The sequence below is a fragment of the Lampetra fluviatilis genome, chromosome 4 (genome assembly GCF_964198595.1).
Source record: "Lampetra fluviatilis chromosome 4, kcLamFluv1.1, whole genome shotgun sequence".
Taxonomy (NCBI): domain Eukaryota; kingdom Metazoa; phylum Chordata; class Hyperoartia; order Petromyzontiformes; family Petromyzontidae; genus Lampetra; species Lampetra fluviatilis.
Window position 1 is genome coordinate 15,493,964 of NC_136278.1, and position 21,061 is coordinate 15,515,024.

At 46.7% G+C, this 21,061-nt stretch overlaps 1 protein-coding gene across 1 annotated transcript in view; it reads left to right on the forward strand.

The window, feature by feature from the left end:
- REV3L (REV3 like, DNA directed polymerase zeta catalytic subunit) overlaps positions 1 to 21,061 on the forward strand; it is a 360,686-nt gene that overhangs the window by 214,324 nt on the left and 125,301 nt on the right. The window contains exons 9-18 of the mRNA XM_078855676.1: positions 8,088 to 8,188; positions 8,287 to 8,418; positions 9,647 to 9,899; positions 10,949 to 11,040; positions 11,504 to 13,145; positions 14,986 to 15,806; positions 16,352 to 16,369; positions 17,021 to 17,091; positions 17,177 to 17,296; positions 18,670 to 18,859. Of these exons, the coding sequence (XP_078711802.1) occupies positions 8,088 to 8,188; positions 8,287 to 8,418; positions 9,647 to 9,899; positions 10,949 to 11,040; positions 11,504 to 13,145; positions 14,986 to 15,806; positions 16,352 to 16,369; positions 17,021 to 17,091; positions 17,177 to 17,296; positions 18,670 to 18,859 (3,440 nt within the window). The remainder of the gene's footprint in view (positions 1 to 8,087; positions 8,189 to 8,286; positions 8,419 to 9,646; positions 9,900 to 10,948; positions 11,041 to 11,503; positions 13,146 to 14,985; positions 15,807 to 16,351; positions 16,370 to 17,020; positions 17,092 to 17,176; positions 17,297 to 18,669; positions 18,860 to 21,061) is intronic.

Here is a 21,061-nt window from a genome sequence, read left to right on the forward strand (position 1 = left end):
TCAATTATTTCCACCGTTCAATCACAAATTGCAAGGCGTGGCCCCCAATGTAAAACTCTTAATAAAAACAATGAACAACGCGAGTGGGGGAAACACCCCAACATCATAAGACAAAATCCACGAGGGAAAGAGAAGGGAGGACGGGTATTCACAAGGGTCAATCCGCCCTCCCGGCAGCCAGCACAATCCCACAGCCGCATGCGTGCCTCTCCCCCCACGAGCACAGGATGAGCCCGGTTCAACCAATGGCCCCTCCGACTCGCGAGTGAGACCGCAACCCGATCGTGTGCGGAAATCTTGACGTGCAGGCGAGAATCATCAGAACCGGCCAGTTTTTGAGCACGTCCTCGTCACCGGGCTCCCAGACGGGGTGGGGGCGGCCTCCGCGGGGGTCCTGGAGTGGGACAAAGCTGGCCCGAGGGGCGCGGCCCCTCCTGAGGTGGAGAAGGAGAAGGCTGTTCGACTGGAGAGGAAGGACCGGACGATGGATGTCCTTCCCCAATTTGAGCCGAAACCGGCGGCGTAGCAGGCTGCTCCGCAGACCTCAGGTGCTCGGGCCCTGTGGGGAAAGAGGCAGAGCACCCCTGAGGCATCGTATCCGCGGATGCGCATCCTAGCTCGTCGGGCACACCCGACACAGCCCCCATGGATGGGAAATGAAGGAGCGCCGTCAGGCGGACAAAATAGGTTTAAGACGCCATGCATGCACGAACCAGCACCTGCGACCGAATTGGATGCGGACACTTTGCAGGCTCTTTACCTGAACGATTTCCCCGGTGCCCCGCCAAGGTTATTATAGCTTAGGGGACGTCCCCACAGGGACCTGGGGGCAGTGAAGCCATGCCCTATCCCCTACTGCTCATTTGGTCCCAGATTCCCTGGTCTCCACCCGCCGCTCATTAGCAGCTTGTTTTAAAGCCGAATTACCTCGGCAGGCCTCCCTCGCCTCCGACAAGCACTGGAGGCTAGCGTATACGGTCGGGCATTTTCTTACGAGCCAGACCCGGATTCAGCTGGACATCAATAGGCAGATCTTGTTCCCTCCCGTACATGAGAAAAAATGGTGAGTAGCCGGTGGACGCATGAGGGGCCAATCTATAAGTGACAAGAACACCCGGAACATGCAGGTCCCAGTCCGTTTGTTCTTCATTGACGTTGCTGACATAGCATGGATGCTAGGGTCCTATGTAGGCGCTCCACCATGCTGTCAGTCTGCGGGTGATAGGGCAAGGTGCAGATCTTTTTGGTGCCCAACAGGTCACACACCTCCTTGAGCAGCTTAGATGATCCGTGAGAAGGTGTTCCGGGGCTCCCTTATCCAAAACGTACCCGTGGAGAAAGGCATCCATGATCGTCGCAGCCGACTGGTCCGGCACCGGCCAGGTAATTGGCCACCGAGAAAGGTACTCTACACCCACCAGGAAATACTTGTTTCCCTGCGGGGTGGTGGGGAAGGGACCGAGCATATCGAGCACAACGAGCTCATTCACACGGGATGCACAAATCGATTGGAGAGAGGGGGGCACGCCAATTTTGGTGGAGGTTTTCGGCGGGCACGTGCAGTGTATCCTCGCAACACATTCTGAACGTCAGCAGCCATGCCGGGCCAGAAAAAGTTGAGGCGAAGGGTGGACAGGGTATTTTTGACCCCCAAATGCATAACGCGTTCATGCCTTGCCCAAATCAACTTGCCCCGCAGGATGGTGGGAACGGTCACGTATTTTTCTAATTCTGCACCCCATCACATCAGGAGGCCCCCTCGCAGGATCACTGTGGATAACACTCGTCGGCTCTCGCCCTCCACGGAGTCACAAACACGGCGCCTAAAGGTGAGCAAGGAGGCGTCCTCCGCCTGGAGTCGCCCCCGCTCGGTGTTGGTGAGACCGAGCGTATGGTCACGCATGTCTGCAGCGTCCGTGTGCGCGACATAGGCTGCAGCGACAACCGTACGGGGCGGAGCTGAATCGGTGGGCCTGCACCGTCCCACACCCGAAATGCACGCGCACTTGTCACCGGGTGGTAAATGTGACAATGCGTCAGCATTTGTGTGGCGGACGCCCTTTCTATAAGAAACTACAAATGCATAGTCCTAAAGGACCTCAAGCCAATGGGACAGCTGGCCGGATGGCTGCTCAACACGTAGCGCGGTAAACACAGCCTCCTCCTCCCCCCACTAAATGTCTGACCCTTGGCCATGAGGACGTGGAGCGGTTTTGCAATCATGGCTAACTCGGGGATGAAACGTCAACAATAAGAGGCGAACCACAACAAAACTACGTACTTCACCCGCGACTTGGGGGTTGGCCGTGTGCGCACGCACACAGTTTTGTCAGGGTTCATTGATATCCCGGATTCGCCGATGTGGCCTAGGTACTTAACCGATCTCTGCAACAGGTGGCACTTCTGCGGCTTAAACTTCAATTTAACAGGCCGCATTTTGAGGAAAACAGCCTGCAACCTCTGTAGGTGCTCCTCGAACGTACGTCCGAATACGATGACGTCTTCAAGATAAATCAAGCAGGCGTCCCATTGTCGGCCTGCTAACACCAGCTCCATCAGCCGTTGGAATGTGGCTGGCGTTGAGTGAAGTCCGGTCCGAAGCCGGTTTAACTCAAAAAGGCCCTGGGGCGTGCGGAATGCAGTCTTTGGCCTAGAGCTGTCATCTAACGGCAGCTACCAAAATCCCAACAGTAAATCAACCATGGAGAAGAACCGTGCCCCCAACAAAGCGTCCAACGAGTCGTCCATCCGCAGGAGCGGATATGCATCTGCCACGGAGACTTTGTTGAGTCTGCAGAAATCCACACAGAACCTCAAACTGCCGTCCTGTTTTTTAGCAATAACAATGTGCGCCCCCCATGGACTGTTGGAAAGAGAGATAATGTCAGCATTCAACATCTCGTCAACCGCGTGGCGGACATGGTCCTTCTCCTTGTGACTTAGGCGATAAGGGTTTTGACGAATAGGGGCGGAATCTCCCGTATTAATTTGGTGGTGCAATAGAGGCGTGCAGTCAATATCGAATTTGGATCCGCTAAAGACATTGGAGAATTCCGTTCAGAGCGCATGCAGATCGACCCTCTGTGCCGTTGACAAATCTTTGCTTTCGGAACAGAGCGTGTCTAACCATGCCTCGTCACCGTCCTCACCCTGCCCCACAGCCGCTGCAACACCCATGTTCGCACCGTATTTTTCCTCTCAACATGCGGCCGATGCATGAGCCCTCTTGAATCACCGCCATGTCCGGACCGACGTTCAAAACTTAGATTGAAGGTTGTCGATCGCTTGCTACCAATGTCTGCGCGCAGACTAAATATTGGGTACGAACCACCTTGGTGGAGGGAACCACCATGTGGAACCGTGTGGTGATCGAGATGCTTCCTCAGATGCAAGGGAACCAGCATCTGCGCACCGGGGGGAATTTTCACCGTTTGCTTTGCCATCGCAGGGACCGAAACATTCGCTGTGCGAAACAGAGTCGGTGATGATAAAAATGCCATTCGGCGGCCCGACGGTAACTCAATGCAGCCCTGATCCACTAGGATTTTGAGCGGCATTTTAGATAGGAAGTCAGTCCCTAACAGACAGGATACAGCTAAAGATTTAGAAATGAGTACCGAATTTGTAAACAGAATTTCACCAACGCCAATTGTAGCCGAAATCTGACCGACAATTCCTAAAGACTGGCCGTTCGCGGCGAAGCAGGATATCGAAACGGGTGAAATGGCACGCGATTTTGGCGGCAAGCACTCAAAAACATTTCTGAAATGATGGTCGCCTACGCACCGGTGTGAACAAGGACCCACACCTCAACACCCTCGACAGTCCCCACAACCGTGGACGAACCCGCCGCCGCTGCGACAATACGGCGTGACAGGGCCGTCACTTGTGCGGGGCGCCATGGCCAACCGTCGCCCGCAAACCCCCGATTGGAAGGTGACGCATCTCCTGTGTCTCTCTCTCTTTGTGTCTCCGTGTCTTTGTTTTGTCCTCTCAAATTTAGCAATCTTTGGAAGAACATAATCAAGCAGGTGGGGTATTGACTGTTGTGTCGGCCGACTCTCTGGTTATATTGCATTGTATTTCTGGGTTTACTATGTTTTTTTTCATTCATTCATACCTGATTATGGTTGTTTGTGTTGCAATCGAAACATCGTATTCTATTATTTAATTTATTTTCTTTCTACGTGACTTTACCGAAAGAACCAAAGAGTAATTCCTGCAGACTCCCCGCCAGCCATCTCTCTGGAAGTTGCGCCCCCGGGATACAAGGTTCTTAATAAACCTCGTGCAACTAACCAGCGGGGTGGTGGCTTAGCGGCTGTTTACAATGCACACTTTAAAATTATAGAGCTCCTGCCACCTTCGAGGTCCAGTCCGTATCCCTCACTACTAACAACGAGTGCTTTTCCATCATTTCCATTTATCGCCCTCCAGATGGCAGCATCAATACCTTCTTAAACGAGCTTTCGGAATTACTTTACCTGATTCCTTACCCATCTCACAGGCTCGTGCTTACATGTGACTTTATTTGCCCCGGCAATACCCCAGCCTCCATCGATAGTCACCTTGAGTCAACCTTGGCCTGCCATAACCTGGTCATCACTAACTCAGGCCCCACCAGAGCTTCCTCAACAAACATTGAGAGCATGCTCGACCTGGTTCTGGAACCTGACCAGCATTGACGCATCACTGCACTGGGAGTTTTCCAAACTGGTTACTCCGACCACCACCTCATACTTTTTTTCCTCCAAATTCCCAAGCCAATCACCATCAAATTCACCCGCAACTCGCGTAATTTCAAGGGTATCAAGTTTTCTGCTTTACACCACCTTCTTGCAAATTCGCCTTCAACGTTGTCCCCATCATCGGATCCAACCGTCTGCGCTCTCCAACTAGAAGCTGACATGAGGGCGGCGCTGGACAAACTGGCTCCATTAAAATTACGAACCGCTAGGCAGTCTTCCCCCGACACTCACTGGCTTTCAAGAGACGCCATCATTGCTAAGCGAACCAGGAGGCGCCTTGAAAGTATCACATCCCGCAGTGGTCTACCTGCTGATCGACTTGCCTACAGAGTTGCCTGCAGGAAAACTAACAAACTTATCCTGGTCTCATGTTCCTCCTACATTGAAGAACGCATCAAAATAGCAACCAGAAAATCACGCATTCTATGGAAAACCCTCAAAGATCTTCTACATCCTGGTAGCACCATGGTCCCTCACCTTGGCGATCCCCTGACCTCAGTGAAACTTGCCACCTCTTTTAATACTTACTTCACCAAGAAGCTGATCACCATCGCAAACTCTTGCACGTCTACCCACACACCACACCATTGTACCCCGCTCAAGTTACCTGAAATTGTAAGCACTCACCCAGACACCTTTCTAACTATGCTAAAGCCGGTGTCTACAAAAGACGTTTTCTCTCTAATAGAATCACTTCAATTGAAGTCATCTCCACTCAACGTGCTCCCAGGTTCCTTGTTCAAGCAATGTGCTCCGGAACTCGCCATCATGATCAGGAACATTGCAAATGCCTCATTCTCTGTGGAGTCTTTTCCGTCCAACCTCAAATCTGGCCTGGTTTCTCCCTTGTTAAAGAAACCAAGTCTCGACCCGGATGACCCATCTAGTTATCGTCCCATCACTAATCTCTCGAACCTCTCTAAACTCCTTGAACGACTAGCCCTCGCCCAGCTAAAACCACACATCACCTCCTCCGCAAACTACTGCTGCTTCCAGTCAGCTTACCGTCAAAACTACTCCACAGAAACAGCACTCACTAGAGTGCTCGATGACATTTTAACGATCATTGATTCCGGCTCCATTGTTGCACTTGTAAGTCTGGACATTTCGTCAGCCTTCGACACCATCAACCACTCGCTCCTTACTTCCCTCCTGAAATCCGACTTCGGTATATGTGGCTCAGCACTCAAGTGGATGGTTTCGTACCTTTCTGACCGGCAATCTTCAGTCAGGGTGAGCACGTCCACATCGCCTGAAACAAAAGTATTATACGGGGTTCCCCAGGGCTCCGTCCTAGGTCCCCTGCTCTTCACAGCCAACACTTCCCCAATCGGCCGGCTCATCGCAAGCTTCGGTGTTAAGCACCACTCATATGCGGATGATACTATTCTATTCACCACCATCGATTCTAGCAATGCATCTGGATTCGAGAGGCTCTCAGAATGTACCACCGCCTTGCAACAGTGGTTCACTGCACACAACCTAGCCCTTAATCCGAAAAAGTCAGTGGCCATCATGTTAGGTACCAAGCAACGTCTCAACTCATCAGCACTCCCAACACACATACACATCTTCGGTCACAGCATCAGGTTCACCAATCACTTCAGCTACCTCGGTGTCATCCTAGATTCAACTTATCCTTTGACCGTAAAACCAATCATATCATCAGTTCATGTAACTTTCACCTGAGGGCTCTCAGAGACCTACGTCCTCTCATCTCCACTGAAATTGCTAACACATTGGCATGTTGCATAGTTGGGTCTCGCCTCGACTATTGCAACTGCGTCCTAGTCCAGACCTCCACTGGCAACCTAACAAAACTTCAAAGACTACAAAACAACCTAGCACGCGTCGTCATTGGCCACACTCATCCCCGTCTCGACTCACTTGCCAGTCTCCGTACCCTCAACTGGCTACCCATCGCCAGTAGGGTCATATACAAGATCGCCTGCCTCTACCACCATGCCTTCATATCTGCCTGCCCGCCGTACCTTTATTCAATATTGACAACTTGCAGCTCATCACACGGCAGATGCCTGTGCAGCGCGACTCACGACCTCCTCTTGATACCAAGATCCAGGACGGTCATGTCTATGCGCTACTTCTCGGTGACAGCCCCAACAGTCTGGAACGCTATCCCTTTGCACATTCGCAGCATCACCTCAATCGCCTCTTTCAAGAGACACTTATTAACGTACCTTTATAACCATGCTTTCAAGCGACTCTGAGCTTGGCCCCACGCCTCTGAGTTGCGGCCATTACGTCCGCAAATTTACACGCGTTATAAATTGCATTATTATTAAACTATGAACACTCTGAGTCTGCTAGCTAGGTGTGGCTATCTGTCGCTATGTGCGTGCGAGTTAAACTAAACGAATGGGTCAGCAGTACACATGCCGCCTGTCCCACGAATCCCAGTCAAGACTGCACGAAGAGCGAAGAGCTTCCAGTTGATCCCCACAGAATGAGCCCCACAGAATGAGCCCCAAATTCGCTCGGCGCTCCCCCTTTATTTCCCTGGCCGCGGCCTCGCTCCGCCCTCGGCCACGCCCCCTGCTGTATCAAGACCCGAGCTCCCTGCTCCCGGTCACGTGTCCCTCAAACCACCAATGGAGGCTCACGGCACACAGCGGCACGCCAGAAACCGTGGCTGGCGCAACATGCAGTGACTATTTGTGTCTCTACATATGCATTCATGTTAATAGAAGTCAGTTTGAACATTGGTTTAATTAAATTAAGTAATCCTATGTGGCCTGACTTTGTGGCCATCCTGTATATAACCAGAGAGTAATAACGGTCGACAGAAGATCACTTGGGACTGAATGGCTTCTCATGTGGGCTTCTGGACTACGGTTCAATAAATAGAAAGGGGTGATGCAAGGCTGCTCACACATTGCTGAAGAATGTCATCAATGGGTAGATGAGACCATGAATTGTGTCCGTTTCAGACAGCGGAGGAAGAAGTGACAACCCACTAAACAGTGATCAGCACGAGTGTTGTCCCCCTTGGTAAAACGAGTCATAGAAGTGTAATTAACTCGTGTTGTAGAGTACGTACTGCACTGACAAGGGCTTGCTGGCTGAAGTGTTTAGTTTTTATTATGAAATGTATGTCTGCTGTAGTATAATTAGCAAAATTAGTTATCCTATTATGCATCAGCAGTCTCCTTCATCTGGGAATGAATTTAAAAAATCTGACAGATTATGAACTAAAAAACTCTCGATCACAGTAACTACATTGTAAACGTTTCTACATTATGAAGCTTTATTTAGGAGCAAATAGCGATGTCACGTAAGTTATTGACACTCATTTCCCCGCACTCTGTTCATGGATCCCAGCGAAGGGACCCTACCGCTGTGTACACGTGCCGAGTATACGCCAGGGGAGACATCCGTGAGCCTCGGGCCACCTACCTACATGGATGTGACCAGTGAAGACGGTGAGGGATTTTTCCTTCTGCATTAAACATTACGTGATCACCTGTTCAAATCTCGTAGTCTTCGCATTAACCTTAATGTGGACTTTTTATCAATGCAGGCGAAGTGCACGTCTCCGAAGCAAATAATCACGGTGATGCAATCGTAAACGATGATGCCATCCGGAGTGTCGTCGAGAGCAGCCAGCTCTTCTCGCCGCGCAGTAGTCAGAGTCGAGATTCTCAGCATCTCGGTACGAACTCATCAAATTCTACTCTCACACGTGATGGCAGCGACAATGTGTTCAAAAGCTGAATCTCAATGTCGAGGTCTGCCAGCTACGAGAGGGCTTCAGGAGAGAGAGTTTGTGTCATTCTTCATCCTCCATTGAAGGAGTGCAGCCTGCAGTGGTTTACTATGCGGTTCATAGTTTGGGTTGCATGCCCACAATCTCACAAGTGTGGCGTGTTTCTAAAACACATCTCTATGAGTCTCTATTTGTCTCTTTGTGTCTATGGGTTTACCAAATGGTCCATAGTTTGGGTTGCATGGCCACAATCGCTTGTTCCTTTAATTTTACATTTTCCAAGGAGAGTTGCGCATCGGCCTGCTGTTGATATTCTGATGCTGTTGATAGTTACACCACCAGTGGTGAGTGGATGGGTGAATAAGTGAGTTAGTGAGTTGATGGTTACACCACCAATGTCTTCGAGGAGGAAGAATGTCCGAGCCAGGAGGAGTGATGATGTTTGAGTCTCAGACGAGGGGTTTATTCTGGATGGGAGGTAGTCCCCTCCTCGCAATGGCTCCATCTGTTCCGTGTTCTTGTATCACCTGAGACAAGGCTAACATCATCGTTTATGCAAAATGGACAATCTTCTTTTGAATCCAGATTAATCAAATAACGACACAAGCCGGCACGCCAGTCCATGGAGGGAAACCTGCACTATGTCTGGGGATCAGCCGGCATCAGCCGGCATGAGGAGTCATGTGTCGGGCCCGCGTGTCCACCCAAACACGCGTTATGACGAATTATTAATATTTTGGAAATTAAAAAAACGTGTTTCTTGTAAAACTATATTTTTGAATCACTATAGATAAACGGCATTGCTTTTACAAATAAATCAGGAATAAACACAGCATTGGGTAGTCAAATGCCTTCATGCATTTACAAAAGTTTTTCTTAAAAATCAAATAAGTTAGGATGAATTTTTTTTATTTCTCTGTACTACCAAGTTTGGTACTAGCAACACGAACGCTGGCGCGTTGTATCTTGATGGCTGCGTTGTTGCTATGTATGTACGTATGTTGAGCTTCTTTCAACATACGTACATACATACTGTGCTAATCGGAGGTTATTCACAGTGCAAGTCCAGAAAGCTTTGTTTGTGGCTGAGTTGGAGGCTGCGAGTCTGAATTTGTGCATTGGGTTAATGTCGGCTAAGTTAATCTGACACGTCCACCCATTTGCCCTGCCCCAGAAAACAGCGGAGACGAGACGATGGTTCACTTACTGGCTGGATTCGAAACAGATGTTGGCACTCGTCAAGAAAGTGCAGCGCAGGTTTGCTCAGGAGACACCGAGAAGGGCACGGGAGAATGTCGATCACCCGCAGTGGCCTTGCTGAATAGCAGGGACACCGTCACCTGTCTTGAAGGGGGTGGGGATGGTGATGAAGATGAGGAGGAGCTGAGCTTCGTCATGACGCAGCCATGGGATGCGGTCGCGCACAGGTACAGGTACACTACAGCTCCACTGCAGGTACAGCTACACTCCAGGCACAATACAGGTACAAGTACACGAAAGCTACACTACAGGTACACTACTGATACTGGTACACTACAGGTGCACTTTCAACCATTTTCAAAGAGTCACGTGGGCGCTGCACTGGGAAATTGATGGAGGCGCACTGTCACAGCCGCTCAACACCTCTCTGTGTCTGAGTGGGTTTGAGGGAAAGGCAAAACCACCATCTCGGTATGGATAACCACCACCAAAGCAGTACCAGATGTTTATGCTTGATTACGTATTCCTTGACTTTATACATAAAAGTGTAGCCTTTATGTGTAGTGACTGACTTGGAGACGTAACGTCTTGGAGGCAAATCTTTAATTAACACCGAGCACACTTTGTACACTCTATACAATACACACCCTACACTGTTACACACTCTCAGTCTCTCGCTTATATGCAACTCTACACTGGTTGCTAGCCTACAACACAATGCTAGCCGTCTGACACTGACGGCGCTGAACCGAGACAGCCAAATACATCTAGCAGCGCAGTTATCAAGTGGAGACAACAGCACCGAAGGCACGAGACGACAGGGGCGATGGCGACGATCTTCAACAGCAACGATGATGACGAGGAGCCCACTCCAAACGACAGCCCCGAACTCCCGCTCGGGGTCCCCTAGTGTGGCCTCGCTCCGCCCCGGCCACGCCCCCCTTCTGGAACCTACTAGCGAGCTCTTGACGTGTCCCTTACATAACCTTTACCCTAGATCCCTCGCGGGTCTATCACGTGGCCTGCTGTCAGTCAGGGCTGCTACAAGCTGCAAATCACCTTCCCTGCCAGCAGCAAGCGCTATGCTACTTAGTGACCAATTCTATGTCACTACATATGTATGCGATCCCATCTAAGCAGGCATAATACACATTGTACTTCTTGCTTCTAAAATAATTTAGCAAACTAAATGATGAAACACCAGAGAAGCACTGTATGATTGCCTTGCATTGGCATTTGAATATAGTTTGGTTATGATGTTTAATTTGTTTTTCAGAGAAGTTCATTGCGACGCTTTGAAGAACTCTTCAGAGGAGCAGCAGAGAATTATTACCTTGCCTAAGATCGCTGCTACGACACATGGCACAGGTTTGCCTCTGAGCACTTGAGCCTGAGCACATTGCTTAGGATTGGCTGCGTGATGCGAAATAGGCTTTTCTTGTACTTGCTGTTAAGATGTAGTTTTACCTCTAAACTAAACTATTATTTTTATTTTATCAGGTAAGGCCCACTGAGCTATAAAGTTTTTTTTCAGAAGTGACCTGACTATCAAAAATGATAGCTCAACAAAGTGGCTTATTGCGTGTAATTTTATAGCAGCCAAAATACTCGAAACACACATTTATAAATATTATTTGGGTCTTTTGGTAAATGTGGAGAAAAAAAACGGAGGACCCGGAGAAATGCAAACTCCAAATATATTATACAGGCATGAGGGTCGGGATCCACAACCTCCGGCGTACCTGGCAAGGTAGTTAACATCTCGCCACTGCAGCGCCCCTCTGTGCTACTGTGAGATGTAATGTGATTTTGAATTGTGTCTTTCGTGCAGATACCAGTGAGACACAGGGCACAGGGTGTGCGCGGCAAGTGCCAGCAAGAGGCAACAGTGACGTCGGCAGCGACGACCATATTGCATCCTCGGTCTCTTTGTTCAGCAGGAGCGGACAAAGTGCTGCCTCATGCGACTATCGCCATGGTGCCTCTGCGACCTTTGTCACGGGTTTGCCTGAAACGTCTCGTAAAGCCAAGCACATGGAAGCTGTGGCGAGGTATAGCTTTCCGTCTGAAAGTTGCAACGTCAATAGTTTTGGTAAAAATCTCGACAAAATATCTCCATTATCTCCACTGGCAATGTTACGTGATAGTTCATTCAATGTGGAACAAATATCGCGGGAAGAATATGTTGTCAATAAACAAAAAAGTGCAAGAGATGAAGCAGACGCGCACGATGAGTGCAGAAAACATGCCACACAAACAATAACCACAACAAGGGTCTATTTTGACACTGATAGCTACTGCAGTGTAATGCCGATGTCTCCGTGTGGAGTGCAGAGGGGTCCACCAGTGATTATTAATGACAACGCACTCAATTTTGATCGTATGCTACTCGAGGGGGACAGGAAAATGGCTGTTGAAGTTTCAATGTTCAAACCATGTCAATCACCATCATTTTCCAGTGACCTTAAAATTTCAGTTGTAAAAAATGAAGATGCCATTTTTCACCCAGATAGGACGTCTAAATCATTTAGCAGTCTACCTTCAGAAAACAGAAGAAGACATTCAGTAAATGATACCATCAAGGTAGTATCTGATGATACAGAATATGTCCAGCATCCTGGTTTTGCCTCGTATTACAGTTCTTGTATCAGTGACCATGAGTGTGAATATTCAGATGTCATGTCAAAGCTGAGCTACTGGTCACAGCATAGCTCTGTGAAGGATGCGGCCTCTCCTCCTCAGTGCTGGTCCCCAAGTGACTCCACGATTGAGTGTAGTTCCCTGCCATCCATTTTGCCAACGCTGACCCAACCTGAAGTCCAAACAAACAAAGTGGTGGAATCTCGATCGCGCGAGAACATTTTGATCACTTCCGAAGTAAACGAGAAACAGGACAACTTGAATTGGTCTTGTGAAATAAGTGCCATAAAAGTGAAGAAACAGAGAGGGGACTCACTCTCTGACACTGCCATTCACGATAAGCCTCTTCAAGGCCAAGCTCAGGGCTCTGCATGCGCTGTGGTCTCCACATCCCTGATAAGCGCCGCCTGCGCTTCACCATGCCACTCGCTTACTGAAAGCTCTGCGTGGACCGCGGCTTCACAGGCACCTACCACCTTGAAGAGCACCGTGGCATTGGTGGCAGACCCTACGCAGGATACCTGTGCATCTCGTACGCTATTGCTGAGTGCTCCGATTGTTGCCTCTGATTCTCAGCCTTCTCTGCCAGCCTTGGATTTTCAGCAGAAGGCCTGTAATTCAGAACCGTCGTTGACAAGCATGGCAGCTCGCACCTGGAAATCTGATCAAGTGTGCACCGACTCTGTACGCCCACAGAAATTCATGGCAAAACCATTAATGTCATCTCCAAAATGTAGCAAAGTGCTGGCAACAATGACAAAATATAACCTGCCAGGGACCACATACCAAGGTGCCTACTGCAGTGATCCAGCCGATGTTCCTGCAAAAGAGAGGTAAATATGATTTTTTTTTATAGGGTTAGAATATGACATTTAATAACCAGAACCATAGCAGGTTGAGTTTAATGGTGATGAAATGGAGAAATTCAGTAATTTATTTAGTGTTGCAGTTGACGGATCCTGCAATGGTTTAATAGTTATCACATTGGACTTTAAAGCCAGTGGTCACAGATCGATTTTCAGACATGGCAGTTGAATCAAGAGACGGGTTTCTTAAATCCCCCTCCCACCTCTGTCCACCAAGCAGTAGAAATAGGTTCCACTCCATTTGTCCTTAGGTGAGAGCACATTTGGCGGTGTCAAAATAATTGTTACATTGGGACAATCTTGTTTTTATGTGTTTTACAATTGGTATCAACAATAGCATCTTGTCCATTCGTTTTCACCTTGTAATTGAACTAAATCTTCTCTTCTGAACAGAAATGCATATTTCGCTGTCATCTGACCTTGTACGTTTTAATGTTCCTAGCCTACAGGCTCGTTTCCTCTATCCGGATCAGAGGGTTGACTGTCGTCCATTCTGGTTGTTTGCTAAAGCTGTTATTAACAGTTTAACACAAGCTTTCGCGACCAATATTATCTATAATAAAGGTTTTTTTTACTTTGAACGCGTGAATATAAATGTGTCGTTAAACCCGCAACTACCCTCCAGCTAATTATTAAGGTTTGTCACGTAAACAATGTGCCAATTAGTTACACTTCAGCACACCGGTGTGTTGGAGAGTAAACCCACAACATTTACAATTCGAGTACGACATTCGTTGGTGATTATTGATAGGCCCAGGGTGATGACATCACCTTTACCCTTCTATTTAAGACAAAAACAGGAATACTTCTTCACAATTCTGACTATCGCCTGATGATGCTAGTTGTAATTACCAGCAGAATTATAAATGTTGTGGGTTTACTCTCCAACACACTGGTGAGCTGAAGTAACTAAATGGACTTTTTAACCGGATAAACTTTACTAATTGGCTGTCGGGTGGTGGCAGGTTAAACGCCACATCTGTAATTATGCGCTCTAACCCAGAAAATCCTGATTATGGACTGTTTTCAATTGTTTCTGAATAACATAATTTCCATCAATAAGGGGTGGCTCTGGGTCTGTAATTGATGCAAATGACGATCTCTTAAACTACTATTTTGGTTGATAATTGTTTTTTTACTATTTTATCTGGCAACAAAACTGATACCTTTTTTTACAAGGAGTCATGTTTGCATTGACCACAATACCTGCGGTCGGAATGCAAACAAAAAACACAACTCTGATAATGTATGTACTGTTCTTGAAATTGATTGGTCCACACCTGAAACAGCTTTTCTTAGATCCTAGTCTCACATGGTGTTGGACCAGATGACGCCAAAAGGCGCACAACAACAAAAGGTGTCAGTTTTATTGCCAGATAAAAGGGTAAAACAACAATTATCATATTTTGCTACTGGCAAAGGAGGTTCCAATGGTGTACTATTTTGGTTATCAAATACGGAATTTGGAAGCCAAAATAAAACTCCACCGCAACGCATGATGTGTGTTGTGTGATATCCCAAAGTGATACTTCTAAAGCTTGTGGTCCTGATAATATAAGAGTTTGCATCCTTGTTCATGCCAAAAAAGTATTCCATCAAGCGGCTTCAGAGCGTTGACACATTAGAGCGTAAGGGAGTGTTGTAGTGCTCAACTGTAGCTTTAGTATTTTTGTTCACGGATAAAGCTCTAATTCATGTGGCACTGCATATTACATCGGATGCATTTTATTTTGTTATGTTCACATATGTTCATGTTATGATTAACACTTTAAATGTAACACAACATAATTGTTGTTTGGTGTCCCAGGGAAATTGGTGAGAGGACACTCAAGGTGAAGTTGAAACATGGTACTGACCTGCGCGAGAGTGATGGGAGGTTTGCTGCCCAAGGCTTGAAGCACTGGCACGCTGTGCACACCGCAGTAGCGCAGACTGAAGGCCACGTCGCCTCTGTATTCAACCCCGGTGAATTACAGACACGTGAATTAGAACATAGTAATATCCAAGATTATAGCAGAGAAGATAAATCAATTCGCAGAAAATTGATTGTGGTGATGTCTCCTTGTAATGTTCCACCGAGTCTACAGAAAGTACGCCACTGGTTGAAAGCGAGGCACCATTATGAGAAAGCGAAAGCAAAACTCGCAAGTGCCGCTTTACCGAGAAACACAAGCGCCTCCAAAATGGCAACTGAAGGGCGTCCCTGGCAGTGGGAGGGGCACAGCACTAGGGCTGTCGTTTGTCATAATAACTTGGGAGTTGGTGACCAACCAGACGCATCAACAACGGTTTTTCCTAGCGCAAAAAAGGATATGTTGGAGGCAGAGATCGGAGAGTCTGCTGCTGAAAATGCAGAGATCATATTGGCGCTGTCCCCGGTGAAACGACCCTTTGCAGATGTGGCACATTGCAGCTCTGGTGAACTTTTACAATCGGAAGCTCGGCAACCAAGTGAACATCACTCACATCAAGAACTTGTAGACCTTCCTACAGAGAGCAGACGTGTGGAGGTTTCAGTGCTGCCTACAAGCTTAATTCATAGCACCCCTGTCGCACCCAGAGCCAGCGATAAAATTAATCTTGCAACAGTGTCTCCAATCCGCACAGTTTGTGCCTCTGAATCTGCAGGTATGATGACCGGATTTTGCATTCACAAAGATATTTAAAACATTTTCAGTCAAATACGTAATGACATTTTGTGTGCCATTAATTCAATGTGTTTGTCTGAAACCATGCCAGTTAACATCATCTCGTCATTATGCTGTGTAGCAGTTGCAGCAAGCGATCTTAACATTGCTGGCTGGGCACCGATTGACCCGAACATTTTGGTGTAGTGCAAGGGCAGAGTGTGGAATTTCAACTTTCGTGCAGAAGAGGTCATGGTGAGAGCGAAATTTATTTTACGCTGAGAAGGTGTCGTGATAAAGTGTGGATCAGTGATCACACTCCATTACTCGATCATCCGGGCAAGCCTCCCCGAGTCTCAAGATTTTTTTTCAGGAGGGTCCTGCCACATTTTCACAGTAGGGACGTGACGTTGCTATTAAGCGTAATCGCAATTTATTAATTTGCAGGTAATTTTTTTCTGCAATGGGATGTTTGGCCAAAACTATGTGACTTGTTTTCTTAACTATGGGAGGAAAGTGGGGAACCCGGTGGAAACCCACGCAGAGCAGGGGCAAAGAGAGAACGTACAAACTCTACGAAGAATGGAGCCCCAGTCGGGATTGCAACTCGTACTTTTCTTGCTGTGAGGCAAGAGTTTTACCACTGCACCAATCAGAACGTGTTGCTATTTAGCTGTTAAATACCTTATTGAATGTGTTTAGGTATCCTTATTCCTAGCCAAATATAATTTTTTGTATGGGTTTTATCCGTTACAATTGATTTTACAAACATCTTCAATTGTAAGTCCGCTCCCCACAATTTGATTCCCTTGTATCCTGCGTGGCTTGTGTGGCATGCTTGTCGTGCGTGGTGGGACGTGTGTGGCGTGCGTGGCGTGCGGGGCATGCAAGTCAAAGTGTCTCCTTGATACAATGAGCATGGCGTGTGCTCACCTCCATAGTTTTTCCGAGGCCTTTGTTGAACCGGTCTTCATGCATAGCCAACACTCTTGCATCCCAACATAGCACTACTTATTTTACCAACCCCAGAGGGAAAATATACGCTCAGTTTGTGCCCGGCTAATCCTGATTTTTTGAGTTGAGCGTTCTAACCTCAGCAACGTCCATAACCAAACTTTAAACATTTAGGACTAGATAGTGATCCACTGTGTAAGAAAATTAACATGTGGTAAATTGATCAACATTAGATGAATGTTTTTTTATGTAAATGATCAGATGCCGTTGCTGAGGATATGCCGAAGAGACCTGCCACTCTGCAACGCATGGTGTTTAAATCCCAAATTAAGGTAGGGCAGGGATAATTCTCACTTGTGACATTACAGTTCGTTCGGTGGTCTTGGTGTGCTGTTCATCTTTACTTCTGTTTTGTAGAGAAGGATGTTCTCTCCAGGTGAAAAAGAGACGTCACAAATAGAAGGGCCAACACTGAACAACACCTATGGCTTTAAAATCAGCCAACAAAACCTGAACAATGCAAAATCTCTGCACGAGGTATGTGTTCAAAGTTGCTTTTATTCATGCAATACTGGGTGAATATGTCTTGAGTCTTTCAGTAAAGTCACGTAGATAGGTTCAAAGAAAATAACAAAAAACAAAAACTACGACGTTTCAATCGCAACACAAGCAGTCGCTTCAGGAAGATGACCGCTTGTGTTGCGATCGAAACGTTGTAGTTTTTGTTATTTTCTTTGAACCTATCTACGTGATTTTACCGAAAGACCCAAAGAATATGGGTGAATGTGTTTCATTAAGTTTAAAAAGACGACGTTATTTTCAGTGGTGTCGGGTGTTGGTGGTGGCAGCGCACACGGGGCTGCCTGCAAACCAGCACTGTGGAGGCAGTGAGGGTTGATGGATCACCGCACACATACACACGCGCATGTGGCAAAACTCCCTGTGTGCATCGAGGTATCATACCCTGGCTTGCCAGGAGAATGTGGTACAGCAAAAATGTGGAATCCACCAGTTCTGTCTTAATGGGATAGATCGTTGCCCCCTTGCACACGTCGGTTATCACTGGGTGCTCCACTTTCCTCTGACATGTAAACACTCCTTAATTGGATGTTAGCAACCTCACATATATGGAACTGCATAGCTTGGGGGAGGGAGGATTTGGTTCCGGCTCACCACATGGCTGCCATTCCCACTTGTCTGCGTTTTTTAGCACCTCTGAGTTGTTTTCTACTTTTACCACCACCACTACTCTCCTCACCAACACCACATCACTACTATCCTCATGAACACCACGACCGTCATCTTTTTAATCATCAATAGGGTTCTCATTGGTACCACCACAATGTGTTCCCCATGGTTTGCGTGGCGGTCTAGGAGTTTGCATGATGGTATAGGGGTCTGCGTGGCAGTATTGAGGTTTGCATGGCAGTCTAGGAGTTTTCCGCTGGAGGCAGGCAGCAGCACGTGGTGTCCAATAGGCTTCGGCCCCAGGCTGAGCTGTTGCGGGAACGAAACTGATATTTCACAGACAAGGCCTAGGTGTAAGGGAATTGTAGCCGTGTCATTGGGATGGTAGCACCTAACAGAAAGAAGCAATGTTCTCTGTTGACTTTGTACGTTGTCTTTCCCCCTCTTCTGCATGGGTTTCCTCTGGGTTTTCTGGTTTCCTTCCCATAGGTAAAAAATAAACAATGTAAATTCAGAGACAAGTTGTAGTTAAAATGATATGGCCAAACATCCCAATGTCAAAAAATGACCTACAAATGACTGAATTGGGATTGCACATAGGGAAAACTGAGCAAGACCCTCCTGAAAAAGTCTTGAGACTGAGATGTTCCTGGGTAAACTTGCATAATAATAAAAGTTATAAATAATGATCGACTTTCACAATGAGATTGTATGTGCCCCAGGTCCAGCATTTAACCCTGATGAGCATGGAGATGCATGCTCGCTCGAGAAAACACCTTCTTCCTGATCCCGACTTGGACCCAGTCTGCTGCATCTTCTACCACATCATGTGTGATGCTCCTCTGCCAGGGAGAGACACAAACGATGTGACCGGACTTATCATTCAAGATGCAGCGCACAGCACAGCTCCAGGTACATGGCAGGGTTTGTCATGGTGGCCTAATGTACAAAAACCAGGGTTATTGGAGTGTGTGCCTTTGCGGCATGCATGGTGAATCATCAGTTGATGGCTTAATCAAAATGCGTGTCGGTCAGGTGGCCCAGTGGTAGGGCGAGCGGTTCACAATTGGAAGGTCGCAAGCTAAAATTCTTGTTAAAGGTTGACTAAGCCCATTATCTCTCTGGGGTTGATCAAAAGTGGAAAAATTTGTTTCAATTGTGTGGGGAAGTCAAGTAAGTGGTTGTCGTCTGGATGAACTTGCCCCTGCCATGAGAATGCAGAAATTACATCACTTGATCAGGGCTGTAGCCAGATTAGTACTGCCTCAGTGCTAATATGAATAGGAAATAATTAAAAAATGTGTCTGTGCCCATATTACATTTAGACTACAGATGAGACCAACAAGATAATTGAGGCAAGAGAATTAACCTAGATCCTGATATAGATCCTGACAGTTCATTGCTATGGGAGATAGTTTTCTGCTTATGGCAGCGCGTTCGCCGCTTGTTGCAGGGGTTCATGCTAAAAGTACTTGCTGTGTCTGATTCACAGTGGACGTTAAAGATCCCGTGGTGTCATTCAGAAAAGTAGAACATTGTGTGCCGGTGTCAGGGTCCAAATTTGCCAAATAATAAAAATAAATTACCCGAAAACTACTCACTTGAGATTTATATGTAACAATCATTGTTCCCTCCTGCAAAAAATTGGACGGATCCTCCTGAAAAAGATCCATAAGACCTCAATGAAGCTTTTCTAGGTAAATAAGCCGAATACTAATAATAATCAACAGCAGTCAGATTGCTTCAATGCATGAAGCAATCTGACTGCAATAATGCGACTATGTATGTATGATGGACTTATTTCGCACTGTACATAGCTAACTGGGCAGGACGACAAACTTAAACACGAAAAGCAGTTAGAAAGAAATGTGTTTTTCAATCTAGATTTAAAAGTGCATACATCCAGTGGCTTCCTAATAAATGAGACAATGTGTGGTAGAAGAAGCTGGTTATAAGCACACACCATGGCAGCATGTGTATTCGTATCAGCACTTGCCTCGCCAGTGTCACGTGAATGACAGGTGACGCAGGAATCACTTGCATTGCAGTTCCATTGAAATATTGTTTAACTGTTAACAATATCTTTCGATTTAAAGCTTTCGTGACTGCAGGGATTCATCTTCTTGGTTCTTTCGGTAATAATAAAAATAAAACATAATAAAATACAGAATTGTATTTTATTATGTTTTATTTTTATACAGAATTGTATTTTATAATGTTTTATTTTTATTATTTTATTATTTCCCTTCTACGTGACTTTACCGAAAGAACCAAGAAGATGAACAGTTCAATAGTCTACAATCAAAGTGCACTGCTTTCAGTTCTATTGGGAAAAAAATAACATTTGAAATCTGAAACCGGGCTAATTAGGAGGCTCTCCATCCATTTCAAAATTAGTCAATCAGCTGGTCGCATGTGGTAGTGTCAAGTGTCGGTACGCCCACCTCTTCTAGATTTCTGGCCAGTGTGAATGTCACATACGGGAAATTACATTCACTGGGAGACTCTTTGGTGTTGCAGAGTAACTTATTTTTGTATTGGAGACAAATGGACACGAAGGAGATGGCAGTTTTTCAGTGCAGTATTTAATTAACTTCAGAGTGAAATGCGACAAAACACTTCTCTCAACAACGTCCTGCAGAATACAAATGTGTGTGTGTGTCGCTATTATCACTGAAGTGCTGTTACTTGTGCATCACAAGTCCAAGTTTGTGTCTCAGTGTAGACAACACCCTGATGGCCCTTGCTTGATCTCGTGTTCAACACCCATGAAATCACAAACATGTGGTAGTTTTGATGCTGTCAGTCAGGTAGTTCCACCTCATTACAGATCAGACGATCATAGTCCCCACCGCGGAACAGGGCTTTCTTTGTCTAAATAGAAAACTATTTTTTTTGTTGAACTTTTTTTGTTTAGTTTGTTGTCCTTACCCTGCACCTCTGATGAGCATGGTTGACTATGGTGCAAAATAAGTTCAACATTCAGGCAGTCCTCAACTTATAAACACCAGACTTACGAATACCTGCATTTACAAACCAGCTTCCATGACATATACATTTTAAACATTGAATTAAAACGCGAACTCGCACGAGAAAACTGAACCACGGAACTAT